Source organism: Pelodiscus sinensis, chromosome 4 (assembly GCF_049634645.1).
Source record: "Pelodiscus sinensis isolate JC-2024 chromosome 4, ASM4963464v1, whole genome shotgun sequence".
Taxonomy (NCBI): Eukaryota; Metazoa; Chordata; order Testudines; family Trionychidae; genus Pelodiscus; species Pelodiscus sinensis.
In genome coordinates, this window is record NC_134714.1 from 7,828,188 (window position 1) to 7,853,852 (window position 25,665).

At 42.3% G+C, this 25,665-nt stretch overlaps 1 protein-coding gene across 7 annotated transcripts in view; it reads right to left on the minus strand.

Annotated features, from left to right (window-relative positions):
- FERMT2 (FERM domain containing kindlin 2) overlaps window positions 1-25,665 on the minus strand; it is a 119,165-nt gene that overhangs the window by 10,949 nt on the left and 82,551 nt on the right. For 5 of the 7 annotated variants that reach the window (XM_006116318.4, XM_075926218.1, XM_025181329.2 and 2 more), the window contains 7 exons: window positions 11,779-11,811; window positions 11,126-11,351; window positions 10,925-11,027; window positions 10,408-10,515; window positions 5,781-5,915; window positions 4,560-4,609; window positions 516-640 (listed from right to left, as the gene is read on the minus strand). In XM_006116318.4, coding sequence (XP_006116380.1) covers window positions 516-640; window positions 4,560-4,609; window positions 5,781-5,915; window positions 10,408-10,515; window positions 10,925-11,027; window positions 11,126-11,351; window positions 11,779-11,811 — 780 coding nt within the window. The remainder of the gene's footprint in view (window positions 1-515; window positions 641-4,559; window positions 4,610-5,780; window positions 5,916-10,407; window positions 10,516-10,924; window positions 11,028-11,125; window positions 11,352-11,778; window positions 11,812-25,665) is intronic. The other 2 variants (XM_075926217.1, XM_075926215.1) reach the window with 1 other exon arrangement.

A 25,665-nucleotide genomic window follows, 5' to 3' on the forward strand; every position in this document is an offset into this window, starting at 1 on the left:
TTGAGCACGGCTCGTGTGCTTACATAACAGAGGAGAGTGAAAAAAGACTGCATTTGAAGAGAAAATATTTCTACTTAAAACCCATTTGCTGAAGTCTCAACTTGTTTTTAAGTGTTGGGTATTTATTTCAGTAAGTTCATCACAAAAAACAGAATTACAAAATATATAGTGCCTATATGCACTGATTTATTTTTGCTTCACTTTAAAAGCCAGACACATGTACCATTAATTAAAATAAATATGGGTCTCAACAATGAACTTTGAATGTTTCTACTGTGTGAAAACAGGCTAATGTTATCATGAGGCTTCCAATCCACACAGCACTGTTTATGTTATTATTGCAATCACTTATTTAGTAATGTATTTTTATATCCGACACCTGTTATTTTCCCTTTAAAACTCAACACTGGACTGACATCTGAAGCGTTCAACAAAATAAAAGGAATGTGGCAATAAAAGGGGACATTAATAGATTTGGTTGAATAATGTTACTTGAATGGCACACACATCCTTACCTCTTAAGTTCATTTGGTGAGCCGGAGTCCCATTGGATTCATCTTTGCTTTTATAGCAGGAAATGGATGTATCTTTGAAGGTGCACCAGTATTGCTTGTAACCTTTTAGTGTCAGTTTCTTAGGCCTGCCAGACAAGATGAGGATTTTACTACATTAAATCTACAAGTTCCTTGCATAATAGTGTTTAGTTAAAGGGACACTGTGGTAGATGGACTCCTTCAGCTGATCTTCTGTATCTTGAACATGCCCTCGTATTCAAGTTCTTGCATTCAGAAAGCCAGATATGTAACTTTCCCCTTTTGCTCACCTCCCCAATTAAATCTTGCTTCAGCGGGGTTTAAAACCCACACATTATAATGATGTACAGTAAACAAACTGGTGCACAAGTGATCCTACTGGATCATTAACTGAGTTGCACCATTACTTGCATGCTTCTTTTCATTACACTCTTACAGAGAAGATTTTGTTCAAGAAAAATAAAACAAGGTTACAAACGTGAACTCCTGAATCCACAGATGTCCAAAGGGGACAAGAGTCAGGGTAACTCCTACTAATGCCTATAGAAAGAAGTGTCCATGAATCATGGAGAAAGGTTGTTTCTTTCGTATACTAAAAACAAAATTGTTTAATATTTTGAAAGTTAATGCTCTGATATTTAATTAAAAATCATGATAGCTGTTTAACAAAAAAATCAGCAGCCAACCATATGCTGTCTCTTCTAGATACCTGATTTCACATGACTTACTACAGTTGTTTCTCTTGCTTGCCTATACAAAAGGGTCTATTCAGGGAAAGGGTTCGGTTCCCTCTCTGTGGGAGGAATGGACGCTGGAACCACAACTGGCCGCTCAATCAGGCAATTGGCTACTGGTCCACAGAAGCCCTACAGGAAATTCTGTTCCACCAAGCCACAGGGAGATGTAAAAGCTGCCATCCACAGGGGTGAAACCTACAGAATGTTAATTCCCACCCCACCAGATTTTACATTTTACTTCAGCGGAGCAAGTATTTAAGTTGCCAATAGGTGAACTTCAAAAAAGGTTTAGGAGGTTCAGTCCCGCATAATATTTAAAGCACCAACGCACCTATTTTGTCCTCCCACTGCGTTCCTGCTTTCCCATTTCACCACCTAGTGTAGCTCTCATGATTTTCTCTTTTTAACTTCCCACCAGGCCCTTCCTCTTACTCACACTCCTCTCCCTCATATTTTAGAATCTGTTGTTGGGCCCGCTACTTCTCTGCTAGTTCAGTGTCCTCCATTTTAAGGCTAGAGAGAACTATGGCTCTCAATTAACTTTGAACTGCACTTGTTCAATTCCCAACATGTGAAATGTAAAGAGGAAGTGCCCAGGAAACAGCATGAAGACAACGGACTCCTGCTGTCAAGTCTAAAGAGAGTAGGGAGTAAGAAAGTCCAGAAATGTGGGGGAAGAGTTACAAGGAAGCCCAGAGCTGGGGGAGAAAAAAATATAGCCAAAGGCTCAGCTGTCTCAATGATTTGTTCCCAAATCTTTAAGTGAAATTTTGGTTTCTGGATGAGCAGGTATTTGATCTTATTCATATTTTGCCGTCACCGGTTGGATGTAAATGAGGCAAATTGAAATTGCAAATGAAGCGCGGATTTAAATATCCTGCACTTCATTTGCATATTTGCATGCGATTGCTGTTTCGAAAAAAGGTATTTCAAAAGTGAAACCGCAGACTAGATGCAGTTCTTTTGGAACCCCGCCCTGCCCCCATTTTTCAAAAGAACCCACACTCATTTTTTCAGGAGTACAGGATCTTTTGAAAAAGGGTTTTTCCCCCTCCCAAAGAACCGCATCTAGTCTGCGGTTTCACTTTCGAAATATCTTTTTTCAAAACAGCGATCGGACGCAAATATGCAAATGATGTGCGGGATATTTAAATCTGTGTTTCATTTGCCTCATTTAAATACCTCTTTCGACAGAGGGATGTAGTCTAGACGTGCCCTAAGACACGACAACAGCCGTGTGTGTGTGGTTATGGGAAGGCTCAATTTCTAAGTCTCTCCCTCAATCAGTTTTCAGATGTTCAGCTTCTGGCCAGAGAAGAGCAAGCAGGTTTTTCCATCTTTTGTCTGAGTGTCTTGAACCACATTTCCCTTTGCAACACTCATTTAATTCCTTTAAACTGCAAGGGGCAAGGAGGGGCCCTTTGGCTACTAAGCTTAGTCATCAGGCTGCTAAGGGTGAGGTAAGTCTTGTGCTTCTGTCAACTTCTACCCTGTGAAACATGCCCAAAGAATGCAAAGGACGTGTCCCATCCAAGATTGGGCCAAGTTATAAACACCGTCATTTAAATGTATTTTTTATAACATACTGCCTGGCCCTATTTTTTTTTCATGTTCCTCACAATATACTTTAGTCTCTTTATAGGTGAGGAGAGTTCTTTACATTGAAGACATTCTCTTTAGGAAACCAGATGACCATAGGAACAAATGTTGGTTTCAATCTACATCATCTGCTGCCTGTCAAGGAGTAGCAGCTTGAGCAGAAGCCACTGTCAGCATCTCAAAATGCACTTGGCTATTTCTGTAGTGGAAGGCTAAAGAAGCAGCGCTAAACCACAGTTTGCCCAAACTGCAGCAACACGTCTAACTGAAATGCAGCTATTTAACATGAAGTAGATGACGTAACTCAAAGGCAGACAAAAAGGATGATTAGAGCAAGGTCTGGAAAATTCTGGATCCTACAGCACCTAGTGCTTTGCCTTATAGATTTTTAAAGATTTATCTAACTCCTGTGTATTAAAGATTCAATTTAAATATTCATGCCCCTCTTTCCTCAGGCACCTGGATTCAAGGGAGTCTAGTGAGACTAACGCCTTCCAAAAGATTAAAAGTGTTTGTCCTACAATAAGAACTTTAGTTAGCCAGCCAGCTAGCTTCCCAAGTTATGCCTTTTTATTAACAATTAAGTATGTCAAACCGTATAAAAAACTAAAACTTTCCCTCTTAAAAAGAATCCACATACATACATGGGCCCTGAAACTGTGCTGTAATAATCAAAACATATCATAGAGACACAGTCTGTCAGGTACTATAGCTAACTGGACAAATATATATTAAAAATGGTCAAAAAATTTCAGTAAGCAAGTGACAGGCTAAGAAAACAACCCAATACAAAAAACAGGTAAACTACAACACTGTTTTGATACAGTTGCTCTTCCTAACCCTTGAAGTCTCATTGAAATTGATGCACAGATTGCAGAACTTTCATCATCTCCCTAGCGCAGCAGACACTGAATAGCAAGAGACAGCCATGACTGCCAAAATATTAGTCAAGATCCAAACATCACTATTCCCAGTTTCCACCTAGCATGATCCAATTTGTAACTAAAAGAGCACGGCATGAGCAGGGAAGAGCACCGCCGTTAACTCAAGCCTGCTCCCGCTGGCAACCAGAAAAGAACAGACAGATTAGAAGGCCACTTGTTTGTTATTCATTTAGTCTCTCAGACCAAGAAAAGCACCGAGTAAGATTTCTAGTTATGTGACACACGGTTCTAATTTTAGGATAGCTTGATTATCTTACTGGCACAATCTTAAATAAACAGCTCCCTGCGCACACTGGCTCCTGCTTGCATTCCCCCTGCTGCTGCTTCTGATACAGACGCAAGAGCAGGGAGGGAAAGGGGCAGGCAGGAGCCAGAAGGCTGCCTGTCAGTGTGAAGATTAACCAATGAGCCCAAACTCATCGGGTGACCGTGTCCATGGTTACACTTTCACATCCCTATTACCTGGTAAGCATTCCATTAAGCCGAGTGCTTACCAGGTAACCAGTTAACCTTTTACATCCTTAGGGAAATAAACAGGAGGTTTTAATATCTAAAGCACCATCACATTTTAGCTAGATTGTGCTTATGAAGTCAATGTGCTAAATGCTATATCACACATGGCAAAACTGAAACAGTCATGTGCAGCTAAGAATCCAGACAGTCGGATAGAAGAGCAGTTATGGACAACAGTGATTAATGATTCATTGACATTAGTTTCACAAGCACTTCTTCCCATTAGTACTTACTTGAATACTTTAATATAGTCAGCAAGCTCAGGAATCGAAGTGATGTCACCCTGGAAATAAAAGATCACTCATTTGATTTGTCTGCCAGATACAAGAGTCAGTTCTAGGATGGGAGGGTCCAAAAACAGGGAGGGCATTGGGAACAGTGATTCAATTTACAAGACAATGCCACGCAATTACTCAAAGGCAATTTCCTCAGTTATGAGGAGGAAAAAACTTGATAAAACTTCACTGTCAAACGTCAAGCGCTCACTGATCACAGACTACACTATTATACTACCCAAGGGCAAAACCACCATCCATATTATATTTTCGCAATTACTTGTTATGAAAGTTACAAGTGAAGCTGCATGGTGGTTGCTTTTTGCATTGTAGAGCATTGTCCACTAATTACGGAATAGTGGAAGAAAAACTATTTATATTCAGAACTGGATAGTTTCTAAGCAAGTAGAAGAAACAGAAATTCATGCCTTTCATCTGAGTTTTCCTTGACACTGCTGTATTTCACATGTATAATGGCTCACGTTTTAGGGTTTTTCACTGGAGTAAGCTAAAGCTTAATGAGGCCAGTCTGACTTGCTTGTGGTCTAGTCTGGACTAGAGTCTAAATCTTCATTCCTCACAGTTTGTTGCTATAGTCAGAGATGTATTGTTTATTTATTTCTACAGGCAGACCTATATATGCTAGCTCACTGGGCAACATTATGACAGGTAACATTCAGTGTAAAGGGATACACATTAGAACAAACAATTTGAGCTACTGATACATGCCAGTGGATTCTAAATTAACTGTAAATTATCAGGCCAGAGAAAGGAGGTATAATACTCAGGACAGCTCAATGAAATCATCTCAGGACAGCTCAATAACAGGTGTTGGCCACAGAATTGCCTTAAGGGTTAGAGCACAATGCCAAAAATACTATACCTGCTAGCGTGTCTTCATATTAATGTACTGGATTTAAAAAGGGTTGCAATGCTCAATTCTAATCAACTCTTCTCAAACCCAATAAGCAGAAACAGTGTCCAGAGAAAGACAACCAAAATGATTAGAGGCATGGAAAAGACTTCCACCTGAGGAGTGGTTAAAAAGATTAGGGCTATTTAATATAGAGAGGAGACAAATACGAAGGGACCAAGGTAGGAATGCTGTTTCACCAGCAAACTTACAATCTTGCCTGATCACATGTGTGTATTCAACTTCAAGAAGTCATTAACTCTTACCAGAATCGTTGATGTTTTACCACCTTCTAAAGTAATTTCCAAGTCAGAAAGGGCAGCATCAACTTCGTCAACTTCTTTATCACTGTTGTTCAAGTGATTTTCTGAGGACATGATCGATAGCTTATTGACGTGGTACTGAAATACAAATTAGAGACCATATTGATTTTAAATATACTTCGTAAGGAAAAACCAAAAAGAAAACTATGGTATAGTATTGTATCATGGGGGATCACACTTTGAATGATCACTGCAACAATATTCAGAGACGAGGCTGGCGAGAGACTTGAGACGAGTGCTCTGCTGTTCTATGTTACAGTAACTGGAAGATGATACAGTTATTGCCTGATGCTCCTATTTAAAAAGATGTTGGTTACACTCAATGAAGCCTCCTTCCTGGGAGCTGGGTTGGCAGGGGCTGGTGGCCCTACTCCCAAAAGGCCTCGCTGGGAGCAACCGTGTAACCTCAGCGGTTACACACTCACCCTATTACAGTATTTTTAACATCCCTAGTGGAGTTCTGAAGCACAAAGAATATGGGTGACTTAGCTCAGTTCCCACCAGGAGCGGCCCGAGGCCGGCTGCAGCAGCTAGGCCCTGCCTGCACGGCCGTCAATGACCATGACATCATCATGGGGAACCCGGGACAGCGGCGCCCTAGGCAACTGCCTAGCTCGCCTAGGCTCACGGGCTGCCCCTGGTTCCCACTGCAATCAATAGGAGATTTATCATTCATTTCAATGGGAGCAGAGTTAGACCAATCCTAAATGCCTCTAAAATTCCACCAGAAGGGACTTGGCCAGGATCCCAGGGAAACGAAGACAGAGTCAGAAACAGAACCCAGATTTGAGTCTCAATCCAGGCCCTTAATCACAAACCCACCCTTCCCTACTCAGTTCATTGTACACGAACAGTATCATTGGCCCTACACAGGTTTAGGTCCAGTTAACATGGTTAACATAGGCAGAAAGCTCTTTGTGCAGCCATAAGAGATTTTTCTGTAGGGCTGCTAATGAAACTAGTTTGGCTGATAACCATCCCTTCTAGCTTTCTGTGTGACGGAGCATCTTAGAACACCTTGCCTCAATGTGGCTGGTCTGTGAATTTTGGGAGATCTCTCTCTCAGGCAGCATGGGATGGCTAGCTGCTCTTCTTGGCCCAGTTTATTCTGGAAAAAAACTAACTAGATTGTATGACAACTGTGAGCATGTGAGCCCAGCTGACATGTGACCTTTTTTGTGGAAAGGTTGCTGAGCAGATACTTCTCAAACACGGACTATGTAATAGGGCCGGATGAGTACTGCATGACCTAGTTACAAACCAGAGTTGTCTTCAGTGTAGACATTGGCACAGCTCAGCTTTTGTTACAGTCTTCCTTAGATTTTTTTGAATGTTTATCCAGCTATTCATTCTATACCAGAAAGGTGCCACGGGGAAATGCACATTTGAATGCAAATAGCTCATCTTATCACATTATTACATCCTTCTCACTCCACAGGCGGGAAACCAGTCTCTTCCATTCCTGTGTGTCATTTGCGGCTGCTTCCATCTGCTCTAGGGTATTGAGAGATCAACTGTTCTGCCCTCCCTGCTCCGTCTCTTAGTTTTCTCTTTCAGCACCAACCGATGAGAAGAAATGATGGTTTCCACTGGAAAGCCTCATGGGGAATCTGTGGGTTGGCATGCACTGTGAATGCCTCAAATACATCTTAATGAGTGGCTGGTCAGTGATTTCTCAGCTCTTTCCATTGGGCATGAAGTCTTTCCAACCAGAAAGACTTTTCTGGGCACTTATTTTCGAAGGCATCTGGTTTACTGTCTAATATTTTGTTAGATGTCCAGCTCTCACAGCCGTACGCTAGCACTGAGATTATATTTACATTAAAAATCCTTGGTTTTGTACTAGTGTTGTTCATCTTTGATTTCCATATCTTGCTGAGTCTAGTAAAAGCTGGGGATGCCTTTCTTATCCTGGATGTCACTTCCTTCTTGAAGTCTCCATTAGCCAATATGATGCTGCCCAGGTATATAAACTGTTCTACTTTCTTTATACTTGTGTCTTCTGAATTATACTATGGCTTGATGCCTAAGAGGTTTGTTTTAGCAAAACTAGTTTTGAGCCTTACTTGACCTGCTATTTTTGCCATATTGTCTAATTTTGTGGGATTTCATTTGGCAGTGAAATAGCAGCAACAAACTCTAGGAGTTCTAAGTATTTGCCATCTACCCACACTATATGAGTGTTTGTATTGCTCATCCACTTCATTGTTATAACAAAAAGACCCAGCTGGGCTCACCACTTCAGCAATTGCTGCAATCTGAAATTCCTTATTTGTATTGCACTGCAATAAAAGCAGCACAGTGTGTTTTCAGAAAAGTATTCATGCTCCTTAAAGATAGTGGCACAGAAACAGCATTCAGAGCTACCACAAATCTACAATACCAGAAGCAATTCTTCAAAGCAGGTACTGGATCTGGGCCCAGCTACGTTAGGGCATGCCTACACTAGGAAATGATTTTGAAATTAGTCTGAGGCAGGCTACCTTTAATGTGGCTGCACTACCTCGACTTGGAGCCCCTGGAAGCACTGGGGAGTAATTACTTCAAATTACTCTGAGGGGTAGATATTTCGAAATAGCAGCAGTGGAGCGTCCACAGTACCGCTATTTCGAAACAGACGTTATTCCTCGCAGAAAGCAGGAGTTATTTCAAAATAACCAGCCTCTTATTTTGAAATAACAGGCTTGATAGTGTGGACACTCCGCTTGCTATTTTGAAATAAGGGGAGTTATGTCAAAATAACCCCCTAGTATAGACCAGGGCTTAGAGACCACGTCTCTTCTGCATAGCTCCAAGATGGCTGCGTGTCTCTGGGACAACACAGATCAAGAGTCCAGCAGAAATCACACAAAGCATCTCAGCTGAGGGGAACTGGCTGAGGAATGGATTTCCAAAGGAGTATAGACAAATCCAGAGTCTAACCAGCTTCAGGAAATGTTGCAAAATCCATTTGATAAAAGTTTTTTTTAAATCATAACTAGAATGGCATTCATAGCATGTGCTGCTCCCTTTTACACCCCACCAAAAAACAAAATAAAACCAACATGCTACACCCCCAAGCAGAGCTGTATATAAACTTAACGACGAAAGAGAGCCAGAAATTCCATGAAGTCCACCAGGGACTTTGTTATTGCCAATCTATTTTATGCAGCAGGCACTAGCGTAATGGGCAGTAGTACAAAACCCTAAAATAGAAGTGATCTTTCTAAAGGAGAGCTATTTTTTCTGGTGTTCATTCAATAAGTATTTTTGAAGGCAGAAACGTATGACTAAGTATTATCATCCAGAGCAAATATAATTGTCACAACAGTACCACAAGTAAGTATACAAAGCTGAAACCATGAATGTCTCAGATGGCTATGGATCAACGTTTGTACTGCCCCGGAGCTGCTAAACAACGGAGATTTCTGAAGACACGTCTAAACTACGTTTTTTTTCCCGAAAGAGGATATGCAAATTCTCATTTTCGGAAGAGGATCTTTCAAAAGTGAAAGTAGTGTGGCCGCGTTTTTTTTCAGGAGAAAACCCCTTTTTCGAAAAAAAAAACCCTGTGTAAACCTCATTTTTTAAGGAAGAGTGGTTTTTTCAAAACGTTTTTTTTTCCCGAACCCCTCTCCCCCAAGTTCAGACTACTTTCATTTTCAAAAGATCCTCTTTTGAAAGTGAGATTGGAAGAAGATATGCAAATCCTCTGGGAATTTGCATATCCTCTTTCGAAAATTCTATGTAGTCTAGACATAGCCTGAATGACCAAGGAAGAGAGGAGGAATCTGGCTGCCAGAAAGACTTGGGATCATCCTTCGGCACAATTTACAAATCAGTCTTATGGAAACCGAGGGACCGATACGAAATCGAGGGGCTGTAAGTGGCAGCTGGAAGGAGCTTGGAAGGTGCATCTGTGGAAGGGGCAGCCAGCCCTCAGTGCCACCTGGACTGTGCTGTGCCCGCACCCTGCTGGCCTCAGACATACATGGAGCCCTGAGCTCTGGCAAGGATTTAAAAGGCTCAGGGGTACCGGCTGCAGAAATAGCAGCACTGGGAGCTCTGGACCCTTTTGAATCGCTAGGTTGCAGGGCAACTGCCCCGTCGGCGAGCCTGTATGGAAATGAATGGTAAAAGCATTTACATGTGCATTACTTATACAAGATTTGCACATAATATTCTGCATAGCAGATAAATTAAAAGTTCTGGGAAACCCACAGATTACCACCAATTGTTCGAGGGGCAAAGAGCCAGAAACACACAGTTCAGTCACCTAATGTACTTATTTGTATTTTTTAAAAGCAAAAATAAGATACACATATCTTTGGGGAAAGATATCTAAATTCCTTTTCATGTGAAGTAATAAGTAGTAAATATTTAAATTACCTTAAAAGTTTAAGTAAACAGAGAATAGGAAAGTAGCCAAGTTTCCCTAGAACAGAAAGTTCAGCTTCCTGACAAAGCTAGAGCAAGGCTTTTATGAACTAGTTGCAGTACATTTTAACTTCAATCCACTCCTTGATTTAAAGCCTACAGAAAGCTACAAAATTGCAACTGACTTCAATTAAAAAATAACTCTGTCTCTTACCTGCAACGCTGCGAACATCATCATTTCTTCTTCCGTACATTCTATTTCTTCTAAAACAATAGCCCACTTAGATTGCTCGTAAAGCTGGTTGATTCTGATTGCGTCATACTATAATGAAACAGAGACACCACACACATATAAAGCACCTTCAAAAGAAGGCCTGGGGCCCCTTACATTTCAAAAAATAAGTCTATTGATGTTTGTTCTTTTAATTAGATATGTTTGAATCCAAATTTCTACTTGAAATTTAAATTCTAAACTTCTTTGACTTTGAAACAACCAGATTTCCCTTAACAGATGCTCATGCAACCACCTGATTTTGTTCATTTGGCAGTCTCGACATGTAAACAAACAGATACATTATATGTACCATTTGAAAGACACATGGTCAGTTTTTCAAAGACTGGCAGCTGAGCAGTTGGCTGTACAAATGGACATGCAGGCATTCTGAATGCAGATACTAGTCTCCACTTTTTGAACGTTTGGCCATATGTACAAGACAGAAATAACTCAGTACCTTTGGATTCAAGTCAAAAAAGTTGTAGTACTTGAACCGAAGCAGCAAGGCCTCATTTTCTTTCACATCTTGTTCCATGAGTGATCTGGAGGAATCCAGCCATCTGCAAGTTGTCAACAATAGATAACAGAAAAGGTCTGGTTGAGTTTTTGTAACTGTTTTAAGAATGCAACTTATGTTTTTAATATGCCTTTAGCTCACCCTTGGTTGATCTTGGCTTTATCGAGAAGAGCTTGTGGCTTGTACATTTTTGCTAAGATTTCTGGGGATGTAATTGGCTGGCTGACAGCAAGTACACCAGGATTCCCTTCTGATAAAGCACTATCTCCAAACCAAGCTGAAGTTGGAGACAGAGGGCTTCCGTCGTGAGAATCATAGGTAGGCGTCATGGTTTTGCTATAAAGTCCTGGACTTGAATATATGCTTCCTAACAGAACAGCAAACAAACATCTGAAGTTAGCTTTTGTTCAAATTCTGTACACTCAATGCAAAACTAATAGAGTAAACAGATTTTTAAAATCCTGTGACTTAAAAATCCCCCCAAAGACACTGCAATGCTGGTTTCCTACGACAAGCTAAACTATTTTAACTATTCTTAGTAAACAGGAGAGAGAGAAAGCCACTTTCTATCTAACCTATATGAAATTTCTCAAAAATTCCACTCTCGGGTATGAACTGTGCCTTCTTAGATTTCTATAGCACCAAGCATATTATGGATACTACTGGAGAAAAATAATAGGTAATCGGCTGCATACAAGTTTTGAATATCAAAGTTTAGAGGAGCAGGAAAGTAAGAAGACAGTCAAAGAAATCACAGAAGATGGGGACAAAAGTCCCAATGAGGTGGAGCTCACCTTTCACTGGGCCGATATAAAGAACATCAGTGCCTACAGAGAAGGAAAGAAAGGAGGTGAGAAGGCAAGAGGGAGACAATGAGAAAAGTCAGAAACAAAGAGACAGAAGACGAAAAACATGCCCAACTGTAAAAGACGTAGACTATTCAGGCTACATTATATCACAGTCATTTGTTTCCACAAGTTGGACTTGAAACTAGGGATGTTAAATATCCGTTCATTGAACAGTTGATTAACCTCATGAATTTTTATCGGTTACTTGACTATTCTATAGTCCCCAGGAATGAGGCAGGCAGCCAGTGCGCTCCAACCTCACTTCTGAAGAGCCCCCTGCCACTCCATGCTGCTGACTCTGTATCAGATGCAGCAGCATGGGATGCCAGGTGGGAGCTGGTCCATGAAGGGAGCCAGATTAAAAACCAGCTCCCCTTGTGGACTGGCTGCCTGTCACCTCACACTGCTGCTCAGCGTGGGGTGGCAGCAGAGCCTGTCTGGGGGAAGGGGCGGGACTGAGCTCCCAGATCCCAAGCGAGCTGGAACTGAGCTGAGTTGCCTGCCCGCCTGGTTCTTAGTACACTTTAAATGCAGAGCTGCAGCAGGGATAGGTCCCGGACCTGGCATGAGCTAGGACTGAGTCGGGTTGCTGGCCAGCCTGCTAAAAAATGTACTGGCAAAGGGGGCGTGGGGGAAATGTGTGTCGTCTATAGCATTAGCCTATAAGCTTTTGCTTATTGGTTAATCAACTACACTATTACATCGCTACTTGAAACCAAAGCTACCCTGTTTAAACCTGAATTAATTTTGACAGCTCTGTACACGTGAGCTGTTGCTAACTACTGACTGAACTTTAAGAAATGTACTGCTTACTTTTTAGCGTAGTGGGTGGTCGCCTAACCTTAAGGCCTGCCTATTAAAAATAGCTGATAATTATTCCATTGTGGGCTTGAAAAATTTACCAGATTCAAATTCTATTCAAGGGAAGTTTTCAGTAACTCTGGGCGTTGTGTATTGGTCAATCACCAAAGTTTTGACATTTCGACTTCACCTTTGGGTAACAAATTATCAAAGTCTGTCGGGCATGATCATCATTTGCTCTTGTCAGCGTGACCACCTCTTCCCATTGTGTTTATTTGTATACACTTTGGAACAAAAAGTGTAAACCTGAAAATGATCTATTGAAACTGATTCTTTGTCTGACAACTAGTGAAGATACAGTAAATTGAATACACAAAAAACTTTTTTTTTAAATGGCTTCGTACACCAGTGTCTTGGAGTCGCTTCGCTGAACTACTGAATGACAATCTCAACTGTTATTAAATTACAGAGACACTGGAAGTTAAGACTTCTTAACACCACTACAACTTGCCTTGCCTCTTTACTGCACTTAACGCTGGCAAAGAGTCCAGCTACCTAAATGCAAAGCAATTCCTATTTAGTAGTTTTCAGGATACTTGTTCATGTTACCACAGTGTGTTCTGATCACCTCAGTGGTTTTTTAAAGGGAAGAAACATGCAGTCGATCTGTATTTTTTTGCCTCTCTCCAACCCGTGGAAAAGCTCAAAAAAGCAGAATTTCAAACAAACCAACAGATCACTCTGTAAAGGCTGCTTATTTTCACTGGAAATATGTGAATCAGATTAAATGTGTATTAAGTGGGGCTGGGGCTTTTTTGTGTGTCTATAGAAAACAGTAAATCTGAAATGAATATTCCTCCAAAGCGTGAGGGTTTAGCAGGTTTGAGCTCAGCATTAAAGCTGCTAAATAACAGACTTTTCATCCAAGTCCCAGTGAGAGCAGAGAGAATTTGAGTCTTCTGGTTAAACTGTTTGGCTTAAGACTCCTGGTTCTTGCAGAACTTTCAACAGTACATGGAAAGATTTTCTCTCACTACACATTCAGGAAAACATGATGGTTTGACAAAAAATTCTCTCCTTACTGTCGTTCAAGACAATGTTCATAAATAAGTGGCCAGTGTTTTGGCAGGCTGGCCTTCATCATGGCACACAGACCAAATGAAGTCCCAACTTCAGAATATTGCTTATGCTGCAATTACAGGCATTAATCCTTAGGGGGATTATTTGGAAAAAATATCTCCCTTTTAAAGTGTGGCAAACAGGGTCGGATTAGAGTTTTGCGGGGCCCAGAGCAGCACAATTTCCTTGGGCCCCCTTTTGGAGAGAAAATAGAAAAAAGGTGTCAAATGCGCACATTGAAAGCTATTTTTCATATTAAATGTGAATTGGGTAAATTTGATAGAAACTTAATTTAGTTGGATAATTTTTACTTTAATTATATTGTAATTCATTCTTAAACATAATTCTGCATTAATAATTCAACATTTTAATTTGTGTTTAAGTCTAGTCTAGCTGTCTAGCTCTTTTGGCAGCACATTCTTCAATTATGTCAGTAAAGTCCATTTCTTTACACAGGTTGTTTTCAATCGATAAAATCAAAAGACCTACAAAATGTTCCTGGCTCACAGTAGATTCTCTTTGGTTGCCCATGGCTGGTATTTGCCAGGCAGCGTTGGGTGTTCAGCAGCTGGGCAGCATTGGGACTTGTGGGGGCCAGGTGGACTGTGGGTGTTGAGACTTGGGGGAGTCAGGGGTCGTGTCGGTGTTGAGGTTTGGGGGGGCAGGCAGCGTTGGGTGTTGGGGGGAGGCAGCATGTGGCTGTTGGGACTGGGGGCAGGCAGCATTAGGTGTTGGGCTTTGGGGGGGACAGGCAGTGTGTGGGTGCTGGGATTTGGGGGACAGGCAGCGTGTGGGTGTTGGGACTTGGGGGGGCTGGCAGCGTGTGGGTACTCGGGTTGAGGGGCAGGCAGGGTGTGGCTACGTAGAGGATGGCGCACAGATGTGCGATAGGGAGGGCCAGCGGGCAGGGGTGTCTGACTCAGGCCAAAATTACCATTTCAGCCTCTCGAACAGCTCCTGGCAGGGCGGGGGTAGCTGACAACTCCCCCTGTTCCCAGGGACGTGTGTGTTGGGGGAGGGGGCACTGTCTGTGGAGCTGGGTTGCGCTGCGCCCACGAGTGGGGGGAGGTGGGGACCGGCAGGAGGAGACGGGGACTCCCTAGCAGGTGGGTCGCTCTGCCCCCAGGTGTGGCAGGAAAGGGGTTTGGGCTCCCCCGGGGGAGAGACCGCACCACCCCCAGCCTCTCTCTGGGCGGGGCAGAAGGGTGGAGCAGTGGGACACCCGGGTACCATGGCCAGGCATTGCCCTTCACCTCCATGTCAACGAGCCGCCGCGGCGTGCATGCCACTGGCTAGCAGAGCCACTCGTGGACTTGCAGCGAAGGGCAGCAGCGGAGGCGGCTCCGGGGGGTGAGGGAAGCAGCGGCAGATACTTGCCCTGCCCTATATCTGCCGCTGCTGGCAAAGCTGTGGAATTTAAGAGTCAGAGTATGCAGCTCCCTGAAAAGTTAATTAAAAGAAACAAAACAAAAAACATTCCTACCTGTTTAAGAGCAATCTATCAGGGTACAGAGGTTACTTTACTCATTAGGTGAGGGAAACAAGTAAGGTAAGATGAATGGAGAAAGGACAAAAGTGAAGAAATTAAAGGAGAGGAGAGATAGGGCTTGTGTCAAAACTATGTCTATTTTAAATCTTCAGTTAGGTCCTTCATTCATAAGGCAAGATATTTTCCTCAATTCAAAGCAGTTTCAGGTCCAGAATTCTTTAAAAGCTATCCTGTATACCCCAAATCCAGATGTCATTGCCATATACTGTCCTTTCTCTAATTCATCAGTGAAAAAAAACTTCAGAATACACTTTTCTTATTTAAGATTTGCAACCAGCCCCTAGGTCAGATTCAGGAGGGGGGGGGGGGGGGAGAGGAGGTTTTTTTTTTTCCTTTTAAGAAACAAAGTTTTCTGGCTCACAAGCTGGCAAGGAAAGGATTCTATGAGCTGCTTCCTAAGGGCATTTCTACACTGCAATGCTATTTTGGGTTGCAGAGGTATCCTGAAATAGTTACCCCATGTCTTTTGAATGCATCCGCTATTTCGCAATATAGTGGACGCACTATTTTGTCATCCCTGTATACCTCATTCTATGAGGAGTAAGTGATGGCTTGAAATAGCGCTTTATTTCGAAATAGCCTATTTCTAAATAGACTCAAAATACGCTACGCAATTTGCGTAGTGCAAACTGCATATCTTATTTCAAGTTTCAAGTGCTGTGTCGATACATCCTGCGTATGCAGATCTCTGGACATGACTCCGAGAAGTAAACTATCTCCATTTCTTTCACTGAGCTATTCATTTAAATTATCACACTAAGACCCTGATTTTCACAACTGAGGTACACTAACTACACACCTAGCGAATATTATGACAATTATGTCTGCAAATCAGGCAAATGAGTTTGACATTGCTTTAGTATAAATTAAAAGTATTACTAAGGACTTGTATTAGTGTGTCTAGCACACATGGGTCTACGCGGACGGAAGGGAGAGTGTTCTCCCAGCAGCAGAATTACTCTCTAGAAGAGGTGGAAAGCTACTTGGAGGGAGAGTGCCAGTGTGGACAGCACTTAGCTAGCTCAAGGAGGGGTCTTTTTCCACACAGCTCTGAGTGCTTTAAGTTAAGTCAACGTGAACAGTAGCATAGGTCTGCCCACTGTTTTTCTTGTCTGAGGATTAAATTCCATTATTAGCTCTTTATTGTTTCTGTAAAGCTAGTCCAGTAGTCCTCTGTTCACTGCTTTTCATTCCTTCTTGTAACAGCATGACCACTGCGAAATGGAAGAGCAATGCAGTTACTTTTGTAAGGCTACGCTGCTGCCCCAGGCACTCAATTAAAATAGAATCAAAGTGCTTCACTGGTCAGAAGAATGACTGTGTAAAATCGGTGCCATCTAATTCCACAGATCCACTCCCTGTATTCAGTCATACCCCTTGATTTTGGGCATATACACCTCCTAGCTACTCCTGGACAGGAGATCCTGCTACAGCAGAACTAGCCAGATTCCTTTTCAAGCCTGTAAATGCCATGGATTTCCATGGGACCAGACACAGGCGAACACTGACCACTGGAGAAAATCCCTCCCTAAAGTGTCTCGAGCAATGAATTCTTTGCTGTTCTTAGGAAAATATTCCCAATCAAAAGCTTTGCTTTCATTAGGAAAACAGGTGCCTCTTCACACATGCTAACACCCTAGTGCAGGGCTTTGTTTGCAGCTTGCAACGCTGTTTGGGTTTACACAGGACTCCACACGCAGTCCGGGGGTGGGAGCCAAAACAAAAAAAGTAGTCAATATAATGGTCTTCTGTTGATACACGTTTTAGTAGTTAAATTCTTGGACTGTCATTGCTCAATTCAAGTGCTGTCATATAGGTGGAAATCGGGTAGATCCTGCATTTTATTAATAACAGCAAAACTGACTTAAATGGGGTCTGTGTGTTGAGTAGTCTTGCCTTAATCTTTATATTCAAGCCCGTCAGTGTGAAAGAAGCTATTTGCATACATATTTACATGTATATGCAAGCACACTTAAGTTGTGGCCCTCGGTGTGTGCTGTGAGTATCTTTGTTTCCAAAGTTGAGTAGCCCTGCCCTAGTGCATGCAAGGCCAGCTATTAGTCTTAATACATTAGCTGGCTGAAAGGAATCCACAATGGGGGGTTCAGGTTTACCCTGACCAATGTTTACCATGACCAATTACCACAAATTAAAGCTGCAAACTTGCATAGTTTACCCTAGGATATCGTTTACCAACGTGCTAAAAAAGAGATCTTTATAAAATACACCACACTCAGATTTACACAACTGTTTCAATGTGCAGTGCAAATATGCACTACAGGAAACATACTTACTGCCAGAGTAAGTATGTGCTAAATCTTCAGAGGGGTAGCAGAGTTAGTCTGTAACTGGAAAAAAACTTAAAAAACAACGAATAGTCTAGTAGCACCTTAAATGCAAACAAAACATGTAGATGGTATCATGAGCTTCCATGGACAAAACCCACTTCATCTGAAGAAGTGGGTTTTGCCCACAAAAGCTCATGATACCATCTACATGTTTTGTTAGTCTTTGAGTATGTGCTGTTATTCATAGGATCGCTGCCTTCAAGGCAACCCTTGTGCATGGCTTCTTCCCCTCCCCCTCTTTTTGTGGGCATGGAAGAGCTGTGACAGTAGAGCTGTAGATGGAGTGGCACATTGTTGGAAACTGGGAACCTGCAAAGGGGATTTTCGCTCCAAGCCTGCCACAGAATCACAACTCCTAGTTATCCTTTCTCAGAACGCTCCTAGAATCCAGGAGAGGGACCAGGGCATCAAGTATTACACCGAAAAGCTGGCTTCATCCTGTTAGAACTGCAAATGGCGAGAACAGAAGCTACTGCAGCCTCAAGGTAGTAACAGCAGCTGCAGTACAGCTCTTCGGCCACACCTCAGCCCATAGGGGATAGCCGCTTTTCTTTTCTCCCCAACTCAGAACCTGGGCGGAGACACCATCTACCCATCAGGGATTACCATGGATATAAAATTGCAACCACATGCACAGGCGTGGTTATGGACACACACAGACACACACACACAGAGAACACATTAAGGTTGCAAAGTCAAGCACTCCAAGAGTAGGAAATAAAATAGATTGCACCAAAAAATGTAATTGTATTATTTTTTTCTTGCCTCCTGATGAATCCATGTTTAAATAGCAACATGAGACTGACAAACACAAATGATAACTGGAATGGTTTAAGAACGTTTTCCTATATGCATACTCCCCCCGCAAAAACAAAAAACAAAAACCCTGGCTAGGGGAAGTGAGAGCAGCAATAATAAAAATTATATTCAGAGGGGTAGCTGAGTGAGTGTAACAGGAAAAACTTAAAAAACAACAAATAGTCTAGCAGTACCTTAATGACTAACAAAACATATAGATGGTATCATGAGCTTTTGTGGGCACAACCCACTTCTTCAGATGACAGGAGTTAAAATTATATTGTAAGACTAAGAAAAAAAATGGGAAATTGATAGGAATTAGTGTAAACTAGAAGTTATAGAAAATAACTAATGAGTAAAAAAGTAACAGAAGCTAGTAGAGTTAAGGACAGTAATAACATTTTTGGTTCTTTTGTTTGTTTTGTAAAGCATAAGAGGAACAAAGGGAACCTTGGGGATAGAAACAGAAGAGATGTCAATAATGCAGGGAGGGGATAAGTTCAATAAATATTTTTATTTTAAATTTTGAAAAAAACCAGATGTACCTACCATGATAAAATATTTGCCATTACAACTGTTGCCAAAACACATGTTAAATAGCAGCTACCAAAATTTGACATCTTTAAATCAGCAGATTTGGATAACCTGCATCCCAAGAGTTTAAAAAGAATTGGGCAGGAAACTCGGTGGACCATTAATATAATAATTACTTGTTTAACAGGTGCCCTCTTAACACATTTTCGCAATAGCATAATTTTTTTTTAGGGAACATTTTTCGAATAACACGACTGCCCCGAAATAACACAAAAATAATCAAGTGGCAGACTACTTCGCACGGCAGTATAAATTGGTGAAAACAGTGGTAATACACATAAGCGGATGAATACACATGGTCACAGCGGTCCTCCGCTCACTCACGTGTTTATGTTTGTGTTTTAACAACCAGGAACACAAGTCGTCGCGGTTTATCTTGTGTTGCTAGATATCTAATATTGGCGTTGACAACCCAGCACCAACAAAAAATTGACTTTGCTACCACCACCTGAAATGCAACCCCCACCTTTTCCATTATTTTTAATGGGAAAATTGACCCTGGATAGCACATTTTCGCTTAGCATGAACATTTTCAGAAACGCATCTATAGTGTTAAATGAGGAATTACTGTACTGATTTTCAGTAAGTTTTGCAATATTAAGGAAGCTTGAGAGGACTGTGAAAAAAGCTAATGATGTGCCAATATTTTACAAGAGTAAATGGAATGATCTGGGTATTTATAGGACTTTCAGCAAGACTTTGAACCCAGACAAAATAATATAATTAGTGCCAGTCAACATGGCTTATGAAAAACAGATCTTGTCAAACTATCATTTTGATGAGATTATAAGTTTGGCTGATGTCATACTTAAGATTTCTACAATTCATTTGATTAGGTTCTGCTCAACACGTTGATTAAGACACTAACATACGAAATCAGCAAGGCACAGGAGTCCCAAAATTTAATTATAAATGAGGAATCAATGAATGCATGTGTTTCTCTTGGAAGTCCCAGATGGATCAATTCCTAGCCCTATGTGTTTTAATATTTTTATTAATGACCTGACAGAAAACAAAACCAGTAATAAAGTGTGTATATACAAAGATTGTTGGAGTGGCAAATAATGATGGCAGCATGTCACTGATAAAAATAATTTGGATTGCAGGACAACTTGGGTATAAAACAACTGCATGCATTTCAATGTTGTCATAACATAAGGTACAATGAAGACATGCAAAAGGGGGGTAGGACTCTACCCTAGAAAGCAGTGACTCTGAAAAAGACCTAGGGATCATTGTGGATACCCCACTAATTATGGACTCCCAGCATGACACTGTGGGCAGAAGGGCTAACGTGATCTTTTAATGCATAAACGGGAATTTCAAATAGGAGTAGGGAGGTTCTATTACTTTTGTATTTGGCACAAGTGTGACCGCTACTGAAAAACCATGTTCAATTCTGCTGCTCACACTTCAAGAAAAATGCTGAAAAAATGCAGATGGTTCCTAGAAAAGCCATGGGAATGATTAAAGACTGAAAACCAGGCCTGACAGTAAGAGAGTCATGGAACTCGTTTTATTCTGTTTACCAAATAGAAGGCTAAGGGATGATTTGATTACTGCTTTTAAGTACTTGACTTGGGAACAGAAATTTGATGGATGGTGCTTCAATATAGGAGAGGAAGGAACAACAAGATCTAGTGGCTGGAAGCTGAAGCTATACTAGAAATTCAGACTAGAAAGAAGATGCACATTTTTAACAGTGAGGGCAATTAACTACTGGAACAACTTACTAACGGTCGTGATGGATCACTGGAAGTTTTGAAATCAACACTGGATGTTTTGCTAAGAGCTTGTCTGCACGGCCCCATAGTGTGGTCCATGAAGTGTCAGCAGTAGAGTCCAGTAATGTGTTACACTCTGTCTCCTGCTGCAGAGAATGAAAAGCTACCTAGTGTGTGTTGGGATAGTCCTACAGGACAATATTCAATACAGACCAGGTATCTTTTCAGTTGTGCCAGCAAGGTCAACATAGAGCACTTACATGCACCAGAACCCCGAGTACTTCACACACTCAGAGACCACACTGCAGCACCATGTAGACAAGCCCATAAACATATGCTCTAGGTGAATCACAACTGCTGGACTTGAGGCATGAATTAATTCCGGGACGTTCTACTACCTGTGTGATGCAGGAGGTTAGACTAGATCGGTGGTTCTCAAAGTGTGGTCCGTGGACTACTAGTGGTCCACAACTGTCTTGCAGGTGGGCTGTGGACTCAGGACTTGCTCCCCCTCCCACTGCAGGGAACCTGCGCTGATGCTTCAGGCCTGCGGCCTCCCTCCCTGTGAGGTTGAAGAGCCAGTGTTGCTGCGGAGGAGAGGGGGGTGAGCCTCACCGGCTGGATCTGGCTTGAAAGAGAAGGAAGCGAAACCCCCTCCCCTGGCTGGGGGGGGGGAGTGGCAGACCAGGAAAAAGCTCACCTGGTGGTTTCCCCCACTGTTCCCATTATCCGGAATCATGGCCAATGGGAGCAGCAGGGGGTGATGCCTAGGAGTGGTAGAAGGCAAAGGACCAGGTAAGTGCGCCCCCCATCCACAGACCATGCAACCCACCCTCCTGGCCAGATTCCACTCCTCCACCCCCTCCTGCCCCTATTTTATCATCATGGGTGGCTGGCTGGTGGCCTGCAGAATAGGAATGGAAGCAACTAGTCGACTACCGGATAAGCTAACTCCCTATCTCCCCCCTGGCTGCCTCTCTCTTGGGGAGGGGACTGAGTAGGAGCCAGTGCTGGGGGGGGAGGGGGCTCTCTTAAAAACTGGTTCCCTCCAGCACTGTCTCCATGGGGAGGCAGGGAGGTGCAGTGGGGAGGGGGGGGGCAGCGGGAGATGGGAATCAGCTGTCCCGGTTCGCGCCTCTACTTTTTAAGCTAGCAACTTAAATACATTTAAAACACAGAGGCACAGTGGGCGGATCCACAGAGAGCCGGGACAGCTTTTTAGGGACAAAGGCTGCTCCAGTATCCTGCCTGCCTCCCCGCCACCTCCACTGCTTCTGTGGGAGGCAGCAAAGGGGGAGGGCAGAGCTGGCATCAGTGGAGAGCCAGCTTAAAAACTCACTTCAGCCTGCCCCTCCCCACCATGCTGCTGCCCCTGATAAAGGTTCACAACACCTGGGAGACAATCCCTGAAGCTAACAGATTGCCTCATTGTCTTTCAAGTGTCTTCTAAGGTGCCCTTATTCAACTTTCAAGTTGCTTTCCTGTGTGCTTTTCCCACAGCCTCCTATTAAGTTAGATCAATATACTCAGAGAACGAATTCTAACCAACCCTATGTTGTAACTACATTTCAGTGGCCAGGTCACAACAGTGTTAATAAAACTATTACCCATCTGGTTAATATATAGGAAGGATACCGAGGAGGAGAAGACTAATTCCATGTGTCTCATGCTAATTTAGGGCACCCAATTGGAGACCCTGGAAAATCAGGATTATAGAACGCTGCATATGTTCAAAGCATAGCTCCCACTGACTTCAGTTACAGTTATGGATGCTCAGTGCTCCTGAAAAATAAACAGGGCCACAAGTAAAACACCCAGAAAATGAGGAACACACAATAGTGACTAGTCTGGTTTAAGTGACTTGCCAAAAGCATGAAATGGATTTTTGTGGCAGAGGCAGGCGTAGAATTTAATTGCCCAGAGCAACATTCAACTGCCTCAACTATGAACCCATCCTTTTCCCTCCCTGCAAGCCCTGCCTCATTCATCTTAAGCCTTCCCACTTCTGCAACAAATCAGACAGCACTCTTTCAGACAGCTGACTTTTCACAGTACGGTTCTGAGCTTGGGTGTGAAGTGTATTGTCATAGACACAAACTCTTCAGCTCATTTTCTCGCCCCCTCTTCAGTCTCTAATCACCTCCCCTGTTCTCCATACTCACTGGCTCCAAAACTCAGTCTCTCCCCCAGATATTTAATCCAATATCTAGGTGCCTTCCTCAATTAGAGCTCCTTGTCTGACGCTTCAGCCAGACACTCCCTGTATCCTGACTCCCCTCCCGCCTACCCATTGATACCAGCCTCAGTCTCCTTGTCCAACCAGTCTCATCCTCTGGTTCCCAGTTCCCCTCTTCAACTCCTGCTAGCCTCCAGGTGGATCTTCCCAAGTTCCTAAATAAAGCTACTCAACTTTGGAAGCCCCGGGGGCCACAATGATACTCACAGTACATACCTAGGGCTGTGACTTAAGTGTGGTTGCATGTACATCCAAATATATATGCAAATATATGCAAATAGCTTATTTCACACTGATGGGCATGAATACAAAGATTAAGGAAAGACTACTCAACACTCAGGCCCTATTTAAATCAGTTCTGCTGATATTAATAAAATGCAGCATTTACCTGATTTCCACCTACATGACAGCACTTTCAATGAGCAATGACAGTCCAGGAATTTAACTACTAAAACACATCTCAACAGAAGATCATTCTATTGACTCGCCATTGTGGAATATGTTCCCAGTGGAGGCCATGTTCAAAGGATCCCACCTGTGGATCATGTTTTGAGCCTCATGTAAACCCAAACCGCACTGAAGGCGGCAAACAAATGGGCTGTGGGCCGCATGTGGCCTACCAGTTGCATGTTGAGTAGCTCTGTCCTACATCTACTTTCTCCATTACTGGCTCTTGTCCTCTCACTTCAAATCAGGTGGTTTCCACTTCCCTGCCTGGATGCCAACAAAGCAGGGGGGCATTAAGAGCTCAGAAGAAACAAGCTCCTTGCTCTTAATTTCTGGATCTGGACTCACCACAGTCTGGAGCTGCTGGGATTGCAACTACAAGGAAGTTATTCTTAGTCCTCTGCAGTGTTGAGCTGAAACATGTCCAGCATGGGTAGAATTTTCAAGGAATTAAGCTGCAAAGTCCTAGCAAGTCTCTACTAAACATGTCTTACCTGTGATTTTTCAAATGCTTATAACTAGGACAAATTTGAGCAGCTTTTCTCAGGGATGCCACGAATCACAGTCCTCCCAAAGCCATGACCTTGGCCAAATTTCAAGTTCTGGCTCCAAAACATGTGGGGTGCTAGAGTTTCTCTACAAAATGGCTATACACTTTTCAACATGGGCAAAAGAAGGTACTTCTCCTAATCTGATGCTCTAAAATAGATTATCACTTTAGCTGAAATGCAAATATATTTCTGACCAAAGCAGATGCCAGAATGGAAAATTTCAGACTGAACGGTTAAAGTTTGGCAAAGTTATAAGCAGCACTTTCAGCTTTGCTTATGATGATTTGCCTATAAGTTCAGCATCTACAGGTCAAGGTATCTCAAAGTGCAAAATGTATTCTAAATCCATAAACAGAGATAGGTGTGCCTTAAATGATTATTCATTTCACATTAGTACTCAGTAACACAGAAATAGTATCCAGGGCAAAATGAACCACAGCTGTTAATTACTGTGAGGTTAAACAATTTCTATTTGATGAGATAGAAACTTTATAATTAAATGCATAAAAGGAAATCACAAACATGCATAGGTTCATACATTGAACTAAAGGCAGCAATTAAAGATACAGAGATGCCTTAACTCCACTGGGTAGCTAATCCCTTTGAGCCAAAAAGGAGAAAAATCTATTTTCACTTCATTCCCTTGCTAGTCCAGAATCATTAGTGATTCTGTTAATGGCAGCATTATGTCCAGGTATGGTAAAATTAAGACTAATTAAGGAAGATGGTACAAGATGTGTTTGAAATCAATGTAACTTCTTATCTCCTCTTCTCTTCTTTTGCTTGATTAATAAGCAACATCTTTAGAACACACACAGTACTGAAATATGCAGAGAGTCAGACTGTACTGCTGAAAGTGTTTGTAAATGTCCATTCTAGTTTACAGTTCTCATGACTGGTGCAATACTTTCTTTCAGCTACTGGTGTTCCAACACCACCATGGTGCAAGCAGATCTTAGGGACAAGTTTAATTTTTCGAACAGATTGTAAGTCTGGCTCAATTTACCACTCTTGGTAAGTAGGCTTTCTCGGTAGTGGCATTGTTCTGTTTCTGTAAACCACTGTACAAACTATTCCACCATTAGAAATAATACAACAAACAATGAGCATTAGGGTACATTTAATATTAAAAGTTTGAAGCTTGTGCATTTATATAAACAATACTAATAAAAATAAAACTCTTTCAAGATTTTTTGGAATAGGCTTAGAATAGAGAAATGCCCATAATGTTCATAATTCATACAAAGAAATAATTCCTGCAGTAACACAGTATCTGAGACAACATGCAAGTCACTCTACATACAAGTGCAGCTAGATTTAGTGGTAATATGGAACAAGAAAAAGCGCAGGAATTCAAAAGACTGATTAGGCCCAGGGCTGTTACTGGGGTGGGGAGCACGGCCTGGGACAACCCGCCCACTGGTCCCGCCCACATCCCATCTTTTTCTGCCCCACTCCATCCCTTTTCCCAAGCCCTCGCTCCTACTACACCCCCTCTCCATTCAACTCCTTCTCCCAAGTTACATGTTCTGGGCAATTAGTGGGGGGCCTGACATCAACAGAGGTGGGTGAGTCGAGTCCACCCCTGCTCTCAGCATAGTGATGGAGAGAGGGGAAGGGAGCGGGAGTGACCCGGACCCAGCTTGCCCTCCTCCCCTGGCTCCCA